Source organism: Hylobates moloch, unplaced genomic scaffold, assembly GCF_009828535.3.
Source record: "Hylobates moloch isolate HMO894 unplaced genomic scaffold, HMol_V3 SCAFFOLD_1, whole genome shotgun sequence".
Lineage (NCBI taxonomy): Eukaryota > Metazoa > Chordata > Mammalia > Primates > Hylobatidae > Hylobates > Hylobates moloch.
This window is the reverse complement of record NW_026652276.1, coordinates 216,579,766-216,602,714: the sequence shown is the minus strand read 5'-3', so window position 1 is coordinate 216,602,714 and position 22,949 is coordinate 216,579,766. Positions and strand designations below refer to the sequence as shown.

Here is a 22,949-nt window from a genome sequence, read left to right as displayed (position 1 = left end):
ATGCACATCACCATACCCGGATAATTCTTTTTTTTTTTTTTTGTTTTTTTTTTTGAGAAAGTCTCGCTCACCTAGGCTGGAGTGCAGTGGCAAGATCTCAGCTCACTGCAAGCTCCGCCTCCCAGGTTCACGCCATTCTCCGGCCTCAGCCTCCTGAGTAGCTGGGACTACAGGTGCCTGCCACCATACCCAGCTAATTTTTGTATTTTTAGTAGAGATGGGGTTTCACCATGTTAGCCAGGATGAATTTTTGTATTTTTAGTAGAGACAGGGTTTCACCATGTTAATCAGGATGGTCTTGATGTCCTGACCTCATGATCCACCATTTCTTATCATAAAAAGGTAAATTTAGGGTAACACTTAAATTGAGAAATTAGTCCCAGCTTATAAAGCCTAGTTCTTTTTTTTTTTTTTTTTTTCTTGAGACGGAGTTTCGCTCTTCTTGCCCAGGATGGAGTACAGTTCCATGATCTAGGTTCACTGCAATCTCTGCCTCCCGAGTACAAGCAATTCTCCTGCCTCAGCCTCCTGAAGAGCTGGGATTACAGGCGTCTGCAACCACACCTAGCTAATTTTTTTTGTATTTTTAGTAGAGATGGGGTTTCACCATGTTGGCCAGGCTGGTCTCCAACTCCTAACCTCAGGTATCTGCTCGCCTTAGCCTCCCAAAGTGCTGGGATTACAGGCGTGAGTCACTGCACCCGGCCAAGCCTAGTTCTTAAAACACTTATAAAATGAATAAAACAATAAATAAACAAAAGTGAACAAGTGAAACGAAAGTTCTCATTATAGTTTATTTATTTATTTTTATTTTTTTGAGACAGAGTCTCACTTTGCCACCCAACTGGAGTGCAGTGGCATGATCGCAGCTCACTGCAACCTCTACCTCCTGGGTTTAAGCAATTCTCATGCCCCAGCCTCCCAAGTAGCTGGGATTACAGGCACGCGCCACCACGCCCAGCTAATTTTTGTATTTTTAGCAGAGACAAGGTTTTGCCATGTTTCCCAGGCTGGTCTCCAACTCCTGGCCTCAAGTGATCCAGACCACCTCAGCCTCCAAAGTGCTGGGGTTATGGGCGTGAGCCACTGTGCCCAGGCTCAGCCCTCATTATAGTTTAAATCTTAATCTGACATTCTACCACCTACCATAGTTGTATACAGGACTTCTTAATTTATTTGGTTATTAAAAACTGCTTTCTGGCTGGGCGCGGTGGCTCATGCCTATAATCCCAGCACTTTGGGAGGCCGAGGCAGGTGGATCACAAGGTCAAGACATTGAGACCAGCCTGGCCAACATGATGAAACCCTGTCTCTACTAAAAATACAAAAATTAGCTGGGCATGGTGGCGTACACCTGTAGTCCCAGCTACTTGGGAGGCTGAGGCAGGAGAATCGCTTGAGCCTGGGAGTTAAAGGTTGCAGTGAGCCACAGTTGTGCCACTGCACTCCAGCCTAGGTGGCAGAGCGAGGCTCCGTATCAAAAAAAAAAAAAAAAAAAGTGCTTTCCCAGCCTGGGCAATGTGGCAAAACACCATCTCTACTAAAAATACAAAAATTAGTCAAGCATGGTGGGACACACATATAGTCCCAACTACTTGGGAGGCTGAGGTGGAGGATCATCTGATCCAGGGGATGTTGAGGCTGCGATGAGCTGTGATCACACCACTGCACTCCAGCCTGGGTGACAGTGAGACCCCTTAAAAAAAAAAAAAAAGTGCTTTCACTTACATTCCCATTGAAGTCTCTCAAGAGTCCATTTCACAGCTTTAAAAACTCAGATTCAGAGACATTTCATGCCATGCCCAAGGTGACTTTGCCTGTTGTGGGGCAGAGATGGGAACCAGAGGTCTTCTGACCCATCAGAAGGAGCTACTTTAAACACAGCACTGTTGGAAGTTTCTACGCTACTGGTAAAAATCCATCACAAAAATCTAATTTCCTCCATTTTTCAAGTGATTAACATAAGATTTGGGTCTGTAAGAAACTGGGGTTTGTGCTTTATGGATTTTATCCACAAATGAAAGACAGGTCAAATTGCTAAATGAACTCATTTCAACTAAGTCCTACTGTTATACTGTCATATCTATGGCGTACTCATGCACCTGGTCAAGTTTCTTCTATTCAGTACCACAAAACACAGTTTTCTGTGTACCTGGTAACATAGCTCAGCCAGTTGAGGAGATTCTCGCACTGCCACTGGGCCTGTTCTCCCTTCCGTTCCTTTCTCCAAGATGTTTAGGATGGCATGAAGGCATGTCCGAGGGCAACCTAACACTCCTACATGAAACCAAAAAGAAATTCAACTTTCAGTTTAGAATTTCTGCATTAAAATCTTGGACTGCCTTTTCAAAAGTTAAATTTTGTAAATATATGCTGTACTGTAAACACTCTTTCAAATACTGATACAGAAAATTGTTAAAGGCTGATTCTCTATAGCTCAGTTTGTCCAGTCTTGTTCTAAGCCCTAAAGACTGACCCATCCATCACATTACCTTTCTTACACTTTTTCTTTCAATGAATTATCCCATGAGCCCAGAATGCAATCAGTGACCCATGAGATACACAAATATGGAAGGAAAGAAATGCCTTTATGTCTTAGGCTATACCTGGATCTTGTAGGTTTGTAGTACTGACAGGTTTCTTCAATTCAAAGCCCAACAGGTAGAGAGCAAGATTGGGTGGATTGCATTCCAGAGAGGTAATGAGAAGATTCAAGATGTGGATTCTTGTTTCATGACGAATTGCAACTAATTTCTTTTCAAGTTCTGATCCTTAATACAGAAATCACAAAACAAAATTACAAAACAATGGAAAGTTAACATAAGTCAAATAAAAAATACAAAACTTGTATTCCAACTCCATGTTTTCTTTAGATCGTTTGCCTGATTATCTATCACTTTCATTTCAGATTTATTTAAAGAGGAATCCTAAAACCCTTATAAATTTACGAGTACCCTTTATCTGAAATGTGTGAGACTAGAAGTGCTTCAGATTTCAAATTTTTTGAATTTTAGAATATTTGCATTATACAGGTTAAGCATCCCTAATCCAAAAATCCAAAATCCAAAATGAACCAATGAGCAGTTCCTTTAAGAGTCATGTTGGTGGTGGTCAAAAGGTTTTAGATTTTATTTTGGATTTTGTATTCTCAACCTGTATTCTAGCAAATTCTCAATTTCTTTTACACCATTACTAAACAGTTAACAATTACAAGTGTTTTCTTTAAATTAAGCATTTATAAAAAGTAAAAGAATGCATGTATGCACATTAATCTAAGACATACCCTCTTCCAGACGTACAAATTCCTCTGCATCCTCACAATCCAAACACTCCACAAATCCAGCCATTAGTTTCTGACTTATACTCTGAAGTAACATGAAGGTAAAAAATGACAAATTATTACAGGTTTCTAAATATTAGAAAAACTATGATTGATACATATAAACATTCATCCATAAAGAAAAATAGGCAAATCTGCTTAGGTATTTACGTTTTGGTTACATTTTTAATAGAAAACTCAGTTCCTTAAGCTGCCGTAAGTTAGCTCTCTATACAAATAATTAAAGAAACAAAAGTTTTATAAACTCATTGATTTCAAAACTTGCTTCCTAATTTTCCTTCCCAAAGCATCAAGCTAGTCAAAAAGAAAAAAAAAAAATCACATGAAATTGCTGTTTACTGACCTCTTCATTATATAGTCAATGTTACGAGATCTTAACTAAAATGTAAAATAAAATTTTCATCTTCTCTCTTTAGAAATGTATTACTTATCACCCGTTTTCTATTTCTGAGCTGATTTTGCCTTTAATAATCTAGGATGATGTTAAATCAGTAATAACAATTTATACCAAAATCAACACAAAAATCAGCACATCAAAAACCTTCAGCATCCCCTGATTATCACATGGTTTCATAAACCTCATCGATAAGCCACAGATGAGACTTATACTTCTTATGGTGTTTCTCATGCTGGGTGGTACCACCACTCCAAAGGGAACTTAGAAATAAGTGGAGTCATCTAAGTAATCACAACTAGAAGTTACTACTGACAGATAGTGGTATCTAGGGATGCTAAAGGTACTAGATGTGAGGGACTATAACACACAAAATAAGATCTGTGCCATCCAACATGCCAGAAGAGTCCTTATTTCAAAATAGGGACTCTATGAAGGACTACACAATAAAATCCTTCAACAAGGCCAGGCACGGTGGCTCAGGCCTGTAATCCCAGCACTTTGGGAGGCCAAGGTGGGCACACTGCTTGAGCTCTAGAATTCGAGACCAGCCTGGGCAACATGGTAAAACCCAATAATACAAAAAAACTAGCTGGGCATGGTGGCATGCACCTGTAGGATCGCTTGAGCCCAGGGGCAGAGGCTGCAGTGAGCTGAGATTGGGCCACTGCACTCCAGCCTGGGTGACAGAGCGAGTTCCTGTCTCAAAAGAAGAAAGAAAAAATTCTTCAACTAGCTAAAGCAGTGATTTCCAACATAAAGATACAATGGGATGAAATGTTCATAAAGAAAAAAAAAAGCAGATTCCGCAATTGTAGGTATTCAGTGAACAGAACTATTATAACTTGAATAAAAAGAGGAACTCCTAAAAACACTCTACAGTGTTATCAAACGAAGTGACACACAGGTGGATCACAAGAAAACCAGTGAAGTAGACAACTTACAACAACGGGATATTCAGAACTTGCAGAGGGCTCACTTAGAACACAGGCAACTGACAGGTCGGGAGCAGCAAACAAACAAGTTAACAGCAAACCTAATCATTTTGAACGTGCCCAGAGTAGCAGTGGTCATGTACCTAGAGTAGCAGTGTGCCACATTATCATAATTATGCAGTATCACTGTGAAAAGCATTATCTTCAAAGATAAGTCATAGCCAAGTTCGTGGGTAGGTTTTCACCCATCCTATACAAATATACTTACTCTTAATGAATTTTTCCACAACCAAGAATATGATTCCTCCACAGACACTAGAAATTCCATATGTAGTCAAAACGCAAAATGCACCAAAAAAATAACAACAGCAACAAAATCAGTTACCTGGTCATGTGTGAAATCTCCAACCAACTTTATCTGAATATTAGAGTTGCAAGAGATACAACAGAGGATCTTGGCACTTTCAAAAGCCAATTCTGGATTAGTATTGCCATGATATAGGTATCTTTAAAAAAAAGAAAACATTTGAGGAACAGTGATAAAATTTTTGGTGTCTCACTATTCTCAATAAAGAAAATTTAGAACCAGGGCTTCCCCTGCCCATATAGCACTTCAAGGTAAATTAGAAAAAGCTGTCCCCTTCTAAATAGATGCAGTCTGTTAGGGGTTGAATCATGTCCCTGCCCCCAAAATCCTTATGTGAAGTCTGGCTAACCCAGTGACCTTATTTGAAAGCAGGGTCTTTGCATATATAGTCAATCGAGTTCAGACGAGGTCATTAAGGAGGCCTAATAAAATATGACTGGTATCCTCATAAAAAGGGTAAATTCAGACACAAACATACACACACAGGGAAACTGCCATGTGACACTGAAAGCAGACATCAGGGTGATGCTTCTATAAGCCATGGAACATCAAACCACCAGAAAGCTAAAGTTTTCTGTGAAAAGTTTGCTTCCTTTCCGGCCCTATCCTCCAAACACCTAGTTTCCCTACAGGAGACAGACAATATTGTCATTTTAGACTTAAGAGATTTTGGGTGGGCACAGTGGCTCACACCTGTAATCCCAGCACTTTGGGAGGCTGAGGTGGGTGGACTGCTTGAGGTCAGGAGTTTGAGATCAGCCTGGCCAATATGGTGAAAGCCCATCTCTATTAAAAATACAAAAATTAGCTGGGTGTGGTGATGCACATCTATAGTCCCAGCTACTAGGGAGGCTGAGGTTGGAGAATCGCCTGAGCCTGGGAGGCGAAGGTTGCAGTGAGCCAAGATTGTACCACTGCACTCCAGTCTGGGTGACAGAGCGAAATGCTGTCTCAAAAAAAAAAAAAAAGTCTTAGATTTTTAGAACACGGAAGAGAAGAAATTGTAAAGTTCAGAGTAATTAAAATCAGGGTAGCTAGAGAAGGCAACAGTAAAATGAGGCCAGGCATGGTGGCTCATGCCTATAATCCCAGCACTTTGGGAGGCTGAGGCAGGCGGATCATGAGGTCAGGAGTTCGAGACCAGCCTGACCAACATGGTGAAACCCCGTCTCTACTAAAAATACAAAAATTAGCCGGGCATGGTGGCGCTCACCTGTAATCCCAGCTACTCAGGAGGCTGAGGCAGGAGAATCACTTGAATCCAGGAGGCAGAGCTTGCAGTGAGCTGAGATCATGCCACTGCACTCCAGCCTGGACGACAGAGCGAGACTCCATCTCAAAAAAAAAAAAAAAGTAAAATGAGGCAAAAATTAAAAAAATGTGATGCACTAGATACCTAACCAGATTTGAAAATCAAAGCTAGAATGTCTAATCTGTTTACTTCATTTCTCTACCTACAAAGGTAACTTACCTGGCAATGTTTACCACATTATCTGCCTTCTTAGTTCTGGGATTAATTCCCTGCAAAAGCTGTTCTAAAGGACAGACTATTAGAGCCAGTTGACTCTCTCTTAGAAGGTCCATAAAAAGATTTTCCTTTTGCAGAGTAAGATTGAGAAGTGCAAGGCAATGCTGTACTGCTTTCTCCAGGTGTTTTTTCCCTATTAACCAAAAATAAAGTTAGAAAGTTCTAAATTTATCTTTAAAACTCACAGTCAATTCTTAGGAAAACAAGACAAATGACAAGTTTTAGATTTTCAAATCTAGAGATTTAGACTCTTGTTTCCAACTTTCGGCAGCAAAACCTAGAGATTTATGCTCTCATTGTTTCAAAATTTCAGCTCCAACTTCACAAAACCATTCATCTTTGCAAGTCATGGTTATTTTGCAATCCAGAAAACTCCCATGGAATGGATTCTCAAGTCACTTCTTTATCTTTTCCCTTATTGTTTAGATCAGTGGTTCTCAGAATGGGGTGGCTGAGCCCCAGCGCACATTTGACAATGTCTGGAGACACTTCTAGTTATCCTAACTGGAAATGTGCTACTGACGTCCAGCTTACAATACACAGGACATCATCCACAACAAAGAATTATTCAGCCCAAACTGTCAATGGTGCCAAAATTGAGAAACTCTGATCTAAAGTAAGACAAAATCATTATGGAAAATAAAGCAGAAAATAGAAACAAGGATCACCCATAATCTTACCAATCAAATTTAAAATTGTGGCCTAATTCTTCCTATAGTGTCTTATCTGTATATTCTGACTATACAGTTATTGTTCATATGTTTAGAATCTCTTTTCTCATTTTGATTATAGCCACATTAAGTAGAGGTAATATAGCATTGTGGTAAAAAGCATGAGCTCTGGCGCCAAGCTGACTAGGTTCAAATCCCAGCTCCCATACCTGATAGGGAAAGCCAGTATAACTTCTTTGTATTTCAGCTTCTTTATTTGTTAAATGGAAATAAGACGATCTAACACATTTTTGAATAGATTGAATGCGTTAATATATGCAATGTGCTTTTAAAAGAGCCAAATACATAGTAAGCATTCAATAAATAATAATTAGTGGTAATAATAACAAGTAAAATTGACCACTATGTATCAAGCACTATAGTAAGTGCTTTTAAAAATATTATGAGGTGGGGGGTGGACAAAAAAGTACTTTAAAGTTAGGGATGTTAAAGATGTTAAAATGATAGAAAGATCACTTTACCTACAAAAGACCCTGCAGCGAAACACAGTTACAGTGAGATTCTCTCTGTAGTTTGGTCTGTTTTTACTTACAATACACTCTCGTTTAAATGATTCACTGAAAACACCACTTCAGATACAGAGAGAGAATCTTACAGTGAAAAATGACTTCAGAGATCATCTATTTCAAATTCTCAGTTTACAAAAGATGAAAACATCAAAGCTGTTTGCAAGACATGAAGACTTTTAAGCATATACCAGGAAAGGGAGCATAGGTGTCAAGCTGCTTAACTCCTTCTTCCAGTAAACTGAGAGCAAGCTCCAACATTGGTGACTCATTCAGCAGATGATACATCAGACTAAATCCAGGTGGCTTATAGGCTATGATTTCTTCTCCTAAATAGAACATAACATATTCCAAGAGATGATGGGTTAGTATTTTTGTCACACCCTTGATTTATATGAAATGTATGAGACTTGTAAATTACATGGCATCTAAATAGATAAAGGCAAGTTTCAATTTAGAGACACAGCAGTAATTCTCCTAAGGGCAAATCTGCACAAAGCAGTTAGCTTTGTGTTAACTCATTAAAGAAATTGTAATGCAGTGTTCTTGATCTTCCATTCAATAATTTTTTCTCTTGAACAGAAAAATTAAAATGATTAAAACAATGAAACAAAAGATTAAATTCTAATTTAAAAGTATAATTTTTAATTTATGTATTCTGTTAACTCATTAGAAATTGTAATGCAGTGTTCTTGATCTTCCATTCAATAATTTTTTCTCTTGAACAGAAAAATTAAAATGATTAAAACAATGAAACAAAAGATTAAATTCTAATTTAAAAGTATAATTTTTAATTTATGTATAACACAGCCATAATTTATAAATTATAAATAGTTGACACCTTGTTTGAAAGTGACAGAATTAAATTACCTTGTAGTTCCACAAACTGGTCTACAAAATCTTCAAGCTGAGGCTCATAATCTCTGAGCAATTTATAAAACACCTCCAAAACCACCTCAGCAACTTCCCACTATAGAAAGATACAAATATGTCAATAACAATAAAACAGACCAAGGTGGTGGCCTTGCAAGGCTTTTCACTCTTCCCACTTCTTTTTCCAGAAAATGAGTGAAGTTTCTTGTCTACTTTATTCACTTATGCTAAGCAATATAGAAATCCCAATTCATTTTGCTTTATTTTGCTAAAAGATAATGAATCGGCTCATTTTCAAGGTAAAATATTTTTAATGCATTATTCTTAAAGACACATTTTTATAGGAGATGTTTGGAATTCGTTAATACATTGAAAACATTTAGTATCTAGTCATATTCAATTTATAATTAAACATCAAATTTAGACACTTTTCAAGTGCCAAACATTTCACATTTTCTCTAACAAGCTCGCCTGCAAAGAATCTGAGAAATCATCTCATCTAAATTCCTTATAAGTGAAGCAAGTGAAGCTCAGAGCAGTGAATGAATTCCCCAAGATCATAAAGCCTGGAAGCAAACAGGCTAAAAGTCGAGCCCAGGCCTTCTCAATTCCCAGACCAGGGTTCCATCCATGGCTATAGTCAAAGAAGGTTAAGAAGACACAATCACTGGTAGGCTTGCCCCAAATATTCCCATTATCGCCTTCTTATTCAAAATGTATTTAAAAGCTATGTACCAGTAAAGAAAAATACTTATGCCAAAAAAAAAAATTATATACAACTGCATAGCCAGTAAAATTAAAAGTTTGTTTAAAAAATCCACTACATAGAATTTTAATAAGACTGGGTTTGGTCATTGTAGACAGGGTGGTTTCTTGAATTACTATTTTAAGATTATTATTTCCACTGCACATAATTGTATCAAGGCTGAGTTAGAAAATGGGACTATAAAGAGACTTTTTAATTATTTTTATATTATTCACTGTTTTGCATTTTCCAAAATTTTCAAAAAATTTTATTTAAATAAAAAAGGCATATTAACACATAATAATGGATTTAGGACTGGTAAACATACCAATTGCCTCTAACACCCTGTTATTTATCTCAATCCAAAGCACTGTTTGTGTGAGCAGCTAGTGTAGTAAAATAGTCATATAAATTACAGCTCAAGAACACTTTCAGGTAAAATAAATTCACAAAATTGAGGGAAAATTTTTTAGAGTAAGTTGGGGTGGAACTGAAATCAATGGCAGCCAGGGAAAAGCAGTAACACTTGAAGTGTGGCTCTGCATGGGTGAAAAGTGATAGCATCTGGAGAGAATATGGCTGACTAATGCTCTAAACACTCAGATCACAATGACCTTTTTAAGAAAAAGCATATAAGACATTTAAAACAACTGTAAAAAAGTATCAGAACATTTTGATGAAATGAGTGCTGTAATTATCAGCACTCATTATTCATCTGAAATGACTTTATTAATGAGGCATGGTTGCTGTTATTGTTTTCTTCCCATCAGGAAATACATGTTAATAAGGTAGTTCTAGAGCTTAAGTAAAGTGTATACTCCATCTCAGTGTTTATTTTTACAACTTGGCAAGCAAAAATTCTAATGCAATGAACAAAAAAAAAGAACTTCAATTATTTGTGACTAAATATCAAAAACAAGCTATATCCAATGACAGGGCAGTGAATAAACTATGCTAGATACAAGTAATAGATTTTATGCAGTCACTAAAAAAAGACTATTTTCAAAGAATATCTTAGGACATGAAAAAAATACCCATGATGCTAAGTGACAAAAAAGAAATACAAAGTAATATAACTAATTATCTCAATTGTTAATTAAGTGTACAGGCATAGGAAAAAGACTAAAAGTAGTTATCCTTCCTTTGGCAACAAAATTAAGGATGATATAATTTCTATATATATACTTTTTTTTTTCCCAGATGGAGTCTTGCTCTGCCGCCCAAGCTGGAGGGCAGTGGCGTGATCTCAGCTCACTGCAACCTCTGCCTCCCTGGTTCAAGCAATTCTCCTGCCTCAGCCTCCCAAGTGGCTGGGATTACAGCTGTGCACCACCACACCCAGCTAATTTTTGAATTTTTAGTAGAGACAGCGTTTCACCAGTTTGGCCAGGCTGGTCACTCCTGACCTCAAGTGATCTGCCCGTCTCGGTCTCTGAAAGTGCTGGAATTACAGGCGTAAGCCACTGCACCTGGCCTTTTTCTTTTTTTTAATATATTTTCCTAATTTCTCCAAATTCGCATTAACTAAATTATGTTTATCATCATTAACACAACTACAAAAAAACCCAACAGGTTCAAAAACAGCCAATTACCAAAATAAAGCAGAAATGTTCCTACAAGATACAACCAAGGGTATTCTGTAAGGTTAATAAACAGTATTATAGACTAACGTGAATTACATCAGAACCTGGTAGAGTCTCTTACATAGCTTAGTGGCTACGAGCTTGGATCTGGAATCAGAGTCCTAGGTTCAAATCCTGGTCCTGGACCTTAGGCAAGTTCCTTAACCTTGCTAAGCCTCCATCTGTAAAATGGGAATATTAAATAGTACCTGCCTCATGGTAATATTGGAATTATATAAAATGATATATATAAGCTCAGTGGTTAGTGTCTTGCAACCAGAGCAAATGTGGCATAAGAACCAGTGCTCTCTCAGCCTCCATCCATGGCAGACATGCCTAATGGATTACAATACTCCTTCCTGCTAAGCCAATACTCCACAACCCAGTGCCACTAATCAATAGAAACTGCCGTGCAAGTTTAAACTTATTTCAATCCCTAACCTAAACCATTCCAATAAGCCGTAGTAGTGTGTTTCCAACAAATGTGACACTTTTTGTTCCATTTTAGTCAAAACTTGTTAAACTAAGGATATGAACATGAACTCCTATCAATTAGATTACTGATGACAAATATCAGTGCTTGGGTTTTAATGACCAAACTTATTTTTTAGTGCACATAAACTAATCAGACCATTTCATAGATATTTCAAAATAAAGACAGTGAATTTTACTACCTTTCAAAAGCTAACATGAATTTAGCACCGTATACTTTTGATAAAAGAAAAGCAGTAAATGCATAAGGAGAAAAAAGTTTTTCTGTGAACATAACCTTTTCAGCTGCTCTCCGGTAAGCTCTCGTACGGAATCGTAGAAACACAGAGTCTCTAAGGAACTGCAAATAAGGGTCAAAGCCAGGGGGCCGCAGTCCAGCACCCAAATTAGAAGGAAATGAGCTCTCCACCAGGGTACTAATAAGCTGGCAAAAGGCCCGAGTCAACGGGTATTCTTCACACCGGGATTCTATTTCATTTAGCTCAACCTTCCAAAGAAAAAGAAAGAAAACTTAGTAATAAAAACTACTAGCTATGAAATGAAGAATATTATGCAGACATTAACATATTAATAGTGCTAACTCACACCAAAAGACATAACAGATATTTCTGTTTTTCATTTAGAGGAAAAGATAAAAAAGTGTTATATGAACCTCAGATGGAAGAACTCCAAATTCACACTTATTGTCCCCAAACTTGAATTAAAAACAGAAATCTCTAATGTTTCTTTAAAAGAGAGGGAGAGTTAGAGAGAAAAGAAAAGAAAATAATTTATTCTCATTTCAGGTTGACTCAAGTAATCTAAATTGAGTTAAAATCACGAACTTTCCATTTGGATGGCTGCCATGTAACGTCCTTTTCCAACTCTGAAACACGAAATATTTTGGTTCCTTTTATTAAAAGTTTCATCTCTATTTCAACACTGATCAGAAAATCTTTCAAATAAAAATACATTAAATTTGATAATTACGGAAACGTAAAAGGGTAAGAATGATTCATAGACTTCTTATCATTACATGCATGAATGAATTAACATTTAAACTAAAAGGAAAACTTTACCTCAATACCAATAGCTTGCCTCTGGCTTGGAATCCTCACGGTCTGCAGTATCTTAAAACAGTAAGAAGTAGATGTCAGGAGCATTCCTCATTCATCAATGAATATTAGTGGCTTTGCAATATAATAGTCACATACCTCACCCACCGGACCCACAGATCTCACAATGTCCACCAAAATGACAATCAATTAGTCCCTGGATGGACTTTCAATAGCAGTTCTGTCAGGTTGAGATAGAACTTTTGACTGTCTGGGGTTCTGAAAATTGGTAGTTTCTAAGAGCACACAAGACATTTCTTCAGCAAATTTCCTCTCAGATATTCTAGGAAATGAATCTTTAAAAAGGATTTATGGGATGAAATCTCACCAGTGTTCAAGACACTGGACTGTTTACAACTAGCCCTAATGATGGCACAAAAAACCCCAAAAAGTAAACTTCTTTTTTTCCTTTTTTTTTTTTTGCGACAGAGTCTCACTCTGTCGGCCAGGCTGGAGTACAGTGGCATGATCTCAGCTCACTGCAACCTCCGTCTCCTGGGCTCAAGCAATTCTCCTACCTCAGCCTCCCAAGTAGCTGGGATTACAGGCGTGTGCCACCATGCCCAGCTAATTTTGTATTTTTAGTAGAGACAGGGTTTCTCCATGTTGGTCAGGCTGGTCTTGAGCTCCCGACCTCAGGTGATCCGCCTGCCTTGGCCTCCCAAAGTGTTGGGATTATAGGCGTGAGCCACCACTCCCAGCCAGAAGCAACCATTTTGAGGCAGTAAAATACTCTAGATTATTTTCTAACATACATATCCTGAAGACGTTATTGATACTTTGTTAACATAATAATTAACGGAGTTGGGGTTTGCTGAGTGGCTGAGTAACTTTTGGCTTACTATTGATACTTCACCTTTTGATTCCTGACTGTACCAATACTTACTAGTGTCTTAAAGGCTTAGTGTTTCTTTACACTTGAAATCAAGTGTGATTGGGTTTAGACATTTGTATCCTCAGAGCAACACTATGGTTTTTAAAGGATTCTACCTAATTAGTATACTTTTGATTTGCAAGAAAGTAAAGTATCATGACAGTAGGATTACTTATTATACCATAGACTATTTAGGCCCATATCAAGGTCTGGACAGAACATCTTAAGTCAAAACTTCAGCCTCCTTTAAAACATATAAAATAATTCTACCTGATAGAAAATTTTTAATGGAGCTTATCTCTAGAGAAAACAATGCTAATATTTTGAAGTTATTGAGACTTCAAACATTATATCATCCATTTATTTCCCCACATCAGCATAGGTACATTCCCTCAGGGTATAGAAGTCAAAAAATCCAACTGTCACATTCCCATTCTGCCCAAAGTTAAGTTTATGGTCCTGGCAATAAACCTTCATAACCACCAATAAAAAGTATTTTAGATGCTATTAAAATTTCTCTGCAGGCTGCAGGCTGGGTGTGGTGGCTCACACCTGTAATCTCAGCACTTTGGGAGGCCGAGGCGGGCAGATCACTTGAAGCCAGTTCAAGACCAGCCTGGACAACATGGCAAAACCCCATCTCTACTAAAAATACAAAAGTTAGCTGAGCGTGGTAGTGCAAGCCTGTAATCCCAGCTACTCAGGAGGCTGAGGCACAAGAATCGCTTGAACCCAGGAGGTGGAGGCTACGGTGAGCTGAGATCACACAACTGCACTCACTCCATCCTTGCCAACAGAGCGAGACCCTGTCTTAAAAAAAAAAAAAAATCTGTGCAAACTTGACAAACAGTTAGACCTGCCCTTCAATGGAAAAACAACCCCAGTGACCATGTAGCTATATAGAGATACTTCACTCTTCTGGTATAGGGCAGGAAAGAGCAGATAAGAAAAACAAACATTCCCCACATTTAATGAGTGCAGGTGACTTGTGAGGGCTTACATCAGCCTGGTTTAAAGACAGAGTGGACGAATTCTGTCCATCTAGTAATATCTTAATAGACATTGAAAAATAAGGTCTTCAGAGAGGTACAGTACATGAAGAACCAATCTCTGGTAACCTAGTGAAGTTATCAACCAATCTAAAAGAAAAACCCAAGCCTATTAGTTTCTATTGCTATGCCTAGTCCCTAAACCGTAACTCTAGTTGGGATGTTCATGATATACTATAAGTTCCAATCGCATGTTGTTGCTTCTACGGTATTATCAAGCCCAACTTTCCACACTGGGATAATATAAATAAGGGACTTCAGAGCCTACCTGAGTGTATTCCAATGACTGCCAGAGGGAAGCAGCAATTTCAGGAGATTTTCCAAAAGCTGCGAGTGTCTTCAGCAGCTCAGCTTTTAGGACAGGGGGAATACTGCATTGGAGGAGTCCCAGAATCACCACAACAGGGGTCCACTGAGGGTGTTCACAGAGTGCCAAGCGAGCGTTTTCACTCTAAGAATTGACACAAAAAGAACAAGACTTTCCATTTTTAAGTTACAAAAACGACCAGCAATCATCTAAATTGCTATCATTTATACTGAGTCCTCATAGGCTTAATATATACTAAAACAAAAATAAGCCTATTATTTATGTTTGAAGTCTACCAACACATCAAATCAGATCACTCACTCATTCAAAGTAAAAAACTGGAGGAGAAATAGACTTTGTAGAATTACTTTTGCAGTTCTAAGTATGAGAAATAATACAAACAGAGATAAATGGTCTGCAAGGGTTGGATAAATCTTACCTAAGCATCTTAAATCCTTTCTGGAACAATATATTATACTGTAATATGAAGTATGAATGAAAAAAATACCTTGTCCTTTTCTCAAAAAAAAAATAGAGATATACAGTATCAAGTATCACAACTTTTTTTCATTTTTAGCTGATATGTAATAACTATACATATTTATAGGGTACAGAGTCATATTTTGATATATGTGTACAATATGTAATGATCAAATCAGGGTAATTAGGATATCCATCATCTAACATTTCTCATTTCTTTGTGCTGGGAACATTCAAAATCCTCTCTTCTGGCTTTTGAACATATACAATGAATTACTGCTAGTTATATTCACCCTGTAGTGCTATAGAACACTAGAACTTTCTTCTTCTCTATCTGTAACTTTGTATGTTAACCAACCTTTCCCTATCTTCCCCTCCCATCTCCATTTTAATTCAGTGAGAAATAGTTAATAACTGACATTTTAATGCCTAATAATGTTAAGTACTATTAGAAAAGCCAAAAACTTAGAAGTTCCTATTCCTATCCTTCAGAGAGAATGTCAGACTATGCTAGTGAACAACAGACATAACTAAAAGATATTTCTGAGTTAGGAAATTATATACAGTCATGAAAATAATGTTTTTTACAAAGACCAATTTGGTAGTGGCAGGTAAAATAGTTTGGTATAAGGAGAGAAAAAATAATTCAGTAAATAACTTTTAATTACAATATTCTTTATGTATACACACATATAAATGCACACATGTATCTCTACACCTATGCTGGAAACCTAGAAGCATATGCATCCAACAACTGGTTCTTATTTGCCCTTCTGACTATCTTCTTTCAGGCTCAGGCTATTATTTTTATACTAAGATTATGCCAATGAGCAGGGCTACCATAACTTACACACTCTAGAGGTCAAAAAACAAAAAACTTAAGGGCAGAATGCTATTTATCTGTCTATCTATATCGGCTAAGTTTATTACTCTTAAATTAAAAGAAAATGTTTAGGGGTCTTAAAATGCTACTGTGCTATAATAAAAATAAAATTAGGCTGGGGATGAGTTACCTACCCAAGTAATGATGGTAGACGTGAGCTGCAAAAAAGCAATCAATCCATCTTGTTCCTTCTGGGTGATGCCACGGGAAGGAAGGTGACGGTACTGGACGCTATCTGCACTTGGAAGATCCTTCCGAAGGTGTTCATGGTAAAGCATCAAGGAGTGAAAGAAATGTTCCCAGGAAACAGGACTGCCACCTGCTCCCTGAATATTTTCAACTATAAAGAAAAACAGCACAGAATTTTATTTAAAAAACATCTAAGCATTTGCTGGGAAATGGAGAGAAAATTAATTTAAAACAATATACTTTTTTCTTTTTTGAAATAGAGTCTCACCCTGTCACCCAGGCTGGAGTACAGAGGGGCAATCTCAGCTCACTGCAACCTCTACTCCCCAGGTTCAAGCAATTCTCCTGTCTCAACCTCCCAAGTAGCTGAGATTACAGGCATGCACCACAACGCCTTGCTAATTTTTGTCTTTTTGGTAAAGACAAGGTTTCACCATGTTGGCCAGGCTGCTCCTGAACTCCTGACCTCAAGTGATCTGCCTGCCTCGGCCTCCCAAAGTGCTGGGATTACAGGCATGAGCCACTGCACCCAGTCTAAAATGATAAACTTTGTTTGCCTTTGTCTTAACACAAAGGCAATCTTTGTCCTGGGTAAGTAGTGTGCTGAAAATGGGTTAGAATCCCTCTGTGAGCTAGAACTCTGGATTAATTTTTCCTCTGGATTAACTTTTACTCAAGAAAGGGGCTACTGCCCATGTAAATGTAAAGGTAATTTACTTTGGATGTCGGTTACCTACTTCACATCCAGGAGAGTTCTCTGTGCTCTCATGTAACTGTACAGAGCTGCTTTTTCCCCCAGAATAATTCACAAATGTTGAGCTTGAATTCCCAAAGAGATAACTACGGTCTTAATTTGGGAATTACAATACTCCATTGCATACCAAGCATCGGAAGCAAAAGCATAGCACACAAGACTGGCAGGCTTGACAGAGTAGTCAGAACACTGGCTTTGGTGCCAAGCCGATTTCAGCTCCCATCATGGCTCCCCAAGTAGCTGTGATGTTGGGTAAATTCCTTAACTTCTCTAAACCTCAGTTTCTTCACATGTAAAAATAAAAATACCTACCTAACAAAGCAGATGCTTAATTTCTTTTCCCTTTTACAGTGTTTTTGGTCTAACCAAACCAGTCTGAAAATTAAATAAGAAAACTGGGAGACAGTCAAGAGAAAAATTCTAAGTACTGATATTAAGAAAAAAAAAATATAAAGATAAATTAATCAAACTTATAAGGCAAGGGCATATGCTTTCTTTGTGGACCAGATGTGTTCTGGAAAATTTTCATACATTAATTCTGATTTGCCAAAATGAACTGTATTTTACAAAGCAGAATGGCAAAACTCCCCAGTCTGTGAGACCATAATCACAGCATCACTATGCATAAAGCTGTATGTATGCACGCTTCTTTCACCCTATTGTTATGAAAATAATTTATACCTCTGGTAGAACCTAGTTCAAACACCAGTGTTCTTAATAGGTAGTGGGATACTGAACTTAAAAGAGTATAACAACAAACTTTAACAACATCCACATATTCCTTACCATGACTACTACCATTGACTTTGAGCAGGCTGAAACAGTAGTGGGCACACTGAGGCCCATTGGCCAATCCCTGGAGCATCTTCAAATAAGGAATATAAATAGTTGGAGGCAACAGGTCACCCATTTGCCTAACAAACTTTGACAAGACAACCTGAAAAAGAGAGAAACAAATGGTTTATATAATGTGTATCTTAATTTTAAGGCAACATGGACTAGCTAATAAAGACTACGTATAAACTAAAAGTAGTGCTCTGACTTAACCCTCACAACAGACAAATTTAACTGATATTCTATTTATGAAAAATTGTTTAAGCTTGTCATTAGCAATTTAATGCAATTATAAAATAATACCTTTATGAAATAAAAGTACATTTTTAAAAAAATATCTCAATGTCACAAAATATAAGACCACTCAGATTTTAAAAATATAAGACATGTGACATTTACTCATCCAAAATCAACCAGCAATTCAAAGGTACACTTAAAATCCAGAGTTCCTATATACCAGCCAAATTTGTATGAAGACCTAGGAACTTTAAATCATTTTTGATGGTAACAAGCATATTCTGTTATGTGGTCAAACCAATGCCACATTCCCATACTCCTGTTCTTTAAGTCCATTTCTTAATTTTCCCTTTTTTCTTCCTTATGCCTTAAACCTATTATCAACAACTAACAATATTACTCAAACTCACTAGTTGGAACTGAGAACTGAAAACACTACAGATGTCTGGAAATTACTGTTAAATCAGCTAGGTTTAACAACGGTTTGGCTGGGCGCAGTGGCTCACACCTGTAATCCCAGCACTTTGCGAGGCCAAGGCAGGCAGATCACAACATCAAGAGATCAAGACTATCCTGGCCAACATGGTGAAACCCCGTCTCTACTAAAAATACAAAAAGTAGCTGGGTGTGGTGGCACACACCTGTAGTCCCAACTACTCAGGAGGCTGAGGCACGAGAATCAATTGAACCCGGGAGGCAGAGGTTGCAGTGAGCCAAGATTGCACCACTGCACTCCAGCCTGGCAACAGAGAGAGAGTCCATCTCCAAAAAAAAAAAAAAGGTTTTATGATGATGCAGCAAAATATCATTTTTAAGACAGATATACTTACTTAAATATTAAGGGGTGGAATTCATGTATTTGCCTATAATTTACTTTAAAATAAAACAAAAGTAAAAATAATATAGTAGGCTGGGCACGGTGGCTCACGCCACTTTGGGAGGCCAAGGTGGGCAGATCACCTGAGGTCAGGAGTTCGAGACCAGCCTGACCAACATGGTGAAAACCCGTTTCAACTAAAATAATACAAAAATTAGCCAGGCATGATGGCGGGTGCCTGTAATCCCAGATCCTTGGGAGGCTGAGGCGGGAGAATCACTTAAACCCAGGAGGCGGAGGTTGCAGTGAGCTGAGATCGGGCCATTGCACTCCAGCTTGAGTGACAAAGTGGGACTCTGTCTCAAAATAAATAAATAAAAAATAATAATAATAATATAGTAGATGAAGCAAACATCACAAGATGTTAACTTAAGATGTGAAATTAAAATGTGGGGCATTCCTTATAATAATTCCCTCTTCCATATGTTTCAAATTTTTCCTAACAGTGAGCTTTCTTAAAAACTTTAAAAATTTTTAAATAACTCTTTCTCCAAAACATTCTTTTTCTTTTCAGACAGGGTCTTACTCTGTCACTCAGGCTGGAATGTGGTAGCACAATCACAGCTCACTGCAGACCAAATGATCCTCCCACCTCATCCTCCTGTGCAAATGGGGCCATAGGCATGCACCACCATGTCTGGCTAATTTTAAAAATATTTTTTGTAGATACAGGGTTTCGCCATGTTGCTCAGACTAGTCTAAAACTCCTGAGCACAAGTAATCTGCCTACCTTGGCCTCCCAAAGTGCAAGGATTACAGGTGTGAAGCAGCGTGCCCAGCTCAAAACGTATTTTTTAAATGGGAAAAACACTGAAACAATACAGTTTAAAAAGTGGCATCTGGGCCGGGCGCAGTGCCTCACACCTGTAATCCCAGCACTTTGGGAGGCTGAGATCGGTGGATCACCTGAGGTCGGGAGTTCAAGACCAGCCTGACCAACATGGAGAAACCCCGTCTCTACTAAAAATACAAAATTAGCCTGGCGTGGTGGCACATTCCTATAATCCCAGTTACGCGGGAGGCTGAGACAGGAGAATCGCTTTAATCTGGGAGGTGGAGGAGGTTGTGGTGAGCCGAGATTATGCCACTGCACTCCAGCCTGGGCAACAAGAGTCAAACTCCATCTCAAAAAAAAAAAAGGCATCTCATCTGGAGTCCAGAAAAAATAAAAAAATAAAAAATATGGCATAAAAGCTTCTAGAAGAGAAATCCCCCAAAATGAACACTTACATGGCAATCTCCCTCCAACTCTTTTTTTTTTTTTTTTTTTTTAAAGAGACAGGGTCTCACTCTGTTGCCTAGGCTGGAGTGCAGTGATGTAACCGTATCTCACTATAATCTCAAACCCCGGGGCTCAACAGGTCCTCTTGCCTCAGCCTGAGCAGCTAGGACTACAGGCTCATGATAGCACACCGAGCTAGTATTTTTTGTAGAGATGGGGTCTCATTATATTGCCCAGGCTGGTCTCAAATTTTGGTTTCAAGCAATCTTCCCACCTCAGCTTCCCAAAGCACTGGGATTACAGGTGTGAGCTACTGCATAGCAATTCATTTTATTTGCCTCTGCACATCATACTTTAGTTAATACAGAAAGAACTTTTGCCTGTATTATCTACAGACTCATAGGCATTTTGCCATCAATTAAAACATCTAAGACTTCTCCTTTAATACTTGTACCTCTCCTATCCTCCCAAACTTGAAAAGACTGTCATGCCTATGGAGAACTAAAATACTAATAAAATTCAAGTGGGGCACAATGGCTCATGCCTATAATCCCACTGCTTTGGGAGGACTGACTGAAGCCAGGAGTTATAGACCAGCCTGGTCATCATAGCAAGACCCTGTCTTTTAAAAATAAGTAAATAATAAAGAGACTAGATGCCTTTCTGCCTCTAATAATTCAACACATATCTAGTATCCAATAAAGGGCTGACTACATTAACTTCAAAATCAACAGAACTTAAATTTTAAGAGTTTCAAATTTTCTTTTATAAAAGAGAAAAGTAGGCTGGGCACAGTAGCTCATGCCTGTAAATCCAGCACTCTGGGAGGCTGAGGCAGATGGACACTTGAGCTCAGGAGTTACAGACCAGCCTGGGTATCATGGCGAAACCCCATCTCTACAAAAAATACAAAAAATATCCGGGTGTGGTGGTGTATGCCTGTAGTCCCAACTACTCTGGGGGCTGAGGCGGGAGGATCACTTCCACCTGGGAGGTCAAAGCTACAGTGAGCTGAGATCGCGTCACTGCACTCCAGCCTAGGTGACAGAGTGAGACTTTGTCTCAATATAAATAAATAAATAAATAAAATTTAAAAAGTGTAAATCTCTAAAGGTTACACTAGTGATCATTTGTGTTAACAGCAATAAAATCAGGAAATAACATCTTTCATGTTTTCAAGACTATCACAGTACCAGAGTATAAAAGAGGAAAACCTAAAGACTCACCTGGCGTTGAGGGGGCCGCTGATGAGCCACCCCTAGATAAGAACCCATAATAGTCGGAGTCTGAAGAGGCTCTGTGGGACACCAATATTCTAGAGCAAGCTCCAGATGAAAAGGGTTCTTTTTATATAGCTCGCCAATCTGCAAAGAGTAAGCAAAGACTGTAGGGAAATGTCTATGACTCAAAAATTACTTTCAATAAAAAAAGGACATTTAAAATATTACACCTGAAATTTTCCAAAGTTAGGGGAAAAAATAATGAAAGGAGGGAAAGAGGAAAAGCTTTCTAATATAATGGCTTACCAATAGCATTAAGTGTTCCAGGTCCCTTCTAAGTGAAATGGGGGGTTCATTACCCATCTGCATACTCATGTGAATCATTCGAGCATCTTCATCTGCCCGATTCCTCAGCTGTTTCACCTATTAAATTTATTATAGTTTTAATATGTACATATATTGTACATGCTAATAATAATGAAATCAGGCAACTGTCTTAAAGTGATTACATACAAGAAATATATTTTAAACATGCCAGGAATCTTATTTGCAATATTACTATCCATAATGTATAATATCTTAAAACTTGAATGCATTTGCCACTATAGAAAAGTTGAACTTAACTGTAGTGTTTCTCAATGGGGACATTACTGACATTTGGGCACAACGTTTCTTCACTGGGTTGGATTATCCTGAATATTCCAGGACATTTAGCATCCTTGGAACTACCTACCAACTATCAATAACAACACCAGAGTCATCATAACAAGCAAAACTGGCCCCGCTCATTTCCCAAACACACTCTGAAGAACATTATACCTCAGTTGAGAATCACTGCTTCACAACATTTGTGTGAACTAAATGCCAACAAAAATAAGAAACAAATTCTGTTAAAAAAAAATATATATAGCTAGACCAATCCACAATTATAGTTGGAAATACCAACCCTCCTCTCTCAATATTCAATAGAACGAGTACACAGAAAATCAGTAAGGATATGGAAAACTTGAAAAACAGCATCAACCAACTTGACTTGATTGACACTTATAGAACATTCCACAGAACAGCAGCAAAATCTGTGTTCCTTTCAGGTGTACATAGAATATTTACCAAGATAGGCCATATTCTGAGCCATAAAACAAACCCCAACAAATCTAATACAACTGAAATTCTACAAGGTATGTTCTCTGAGCACAACGGAATTAAACTAGAAACCTGTGACAGAAATCTAAAAGTCTCCAAACTATCTGGAAATTAAACAACACACTTCTAAATAACCCATCAATCAAAGGAGTCTCAAGGAAAATTAGAAAATATATTAAACTGAACAAAAAAGAAAATGCAACATATCAAAATTTGTGTGGCATAGCTAAAGCAGTGATTGGAGGTAAATGTA

At 37.9% G+C, this 22,949-nt stretch overlaps 1 protein-coding gene across 3 annotated transcripts in view; it reads right to left on the bottom strand.

Annotated features, from left to right (window-relative positions):
- NUP205 (nucleoporin 205) overlaps positions 1–22,949 on the bottom strand; it is a 93,707-nt gene that overhangs the window by 40,889 nt on the left and 29,869 nt on the right. For all 3 annotated transcript variants that reach the window (XM_058427035.1, XM_032761852.2, XM_058427040.1), the window contains exons 9-22: positions 21,860–21,976; positions 21,560–21,697; positions 17,950–18,100; positions 16,355–16,560; positions 14,819–15,001; positions 12,592–12,642; positions 11,811–12,020; positions 8,672–8,771; positions 7,993–8,130; positions 6,508–6,697; positions 5,055–5,175; positions 3,284–3,365; positions 2,607–2,771; positions 2,153–2,277 (exon numbers count right to left, since the gene is read on the bottom strand). In XM_058427035.1, coding sequence (XP_058283018.1) covers positions 2,153–2,277; positions 2,607–2,771; positions 3,284–3,365; positions 5,055–5,175; positions 6,508–6,697; positions 7,993–8,130; positions 8,672–8,771; positions 11,811–12,020; positions 12,592–12,642; positions 14,819–15,001; positions 16,355–16,560; positions 17,950–18,100; positions 21,560–21,697; positions 21,860–21,976 — 1,977 coding nt within the window. The remainder of the gene's footprint in view (positions 1–2,152; positions 2,278–2,606; positions 2,772–3,283; positions 3,366–5,054; positions 5,176–6,507; positions 6,698–7,992; positions 8,131–8,671; positions 8,772–11,810; positions 12,021–12,591; positions 12,643–14,818; positions 15,002–16,354; positions 16,561–17,949; positions 18,101–21,559; positions 21,698–21,859; positions 21,977–22,949) is intronic.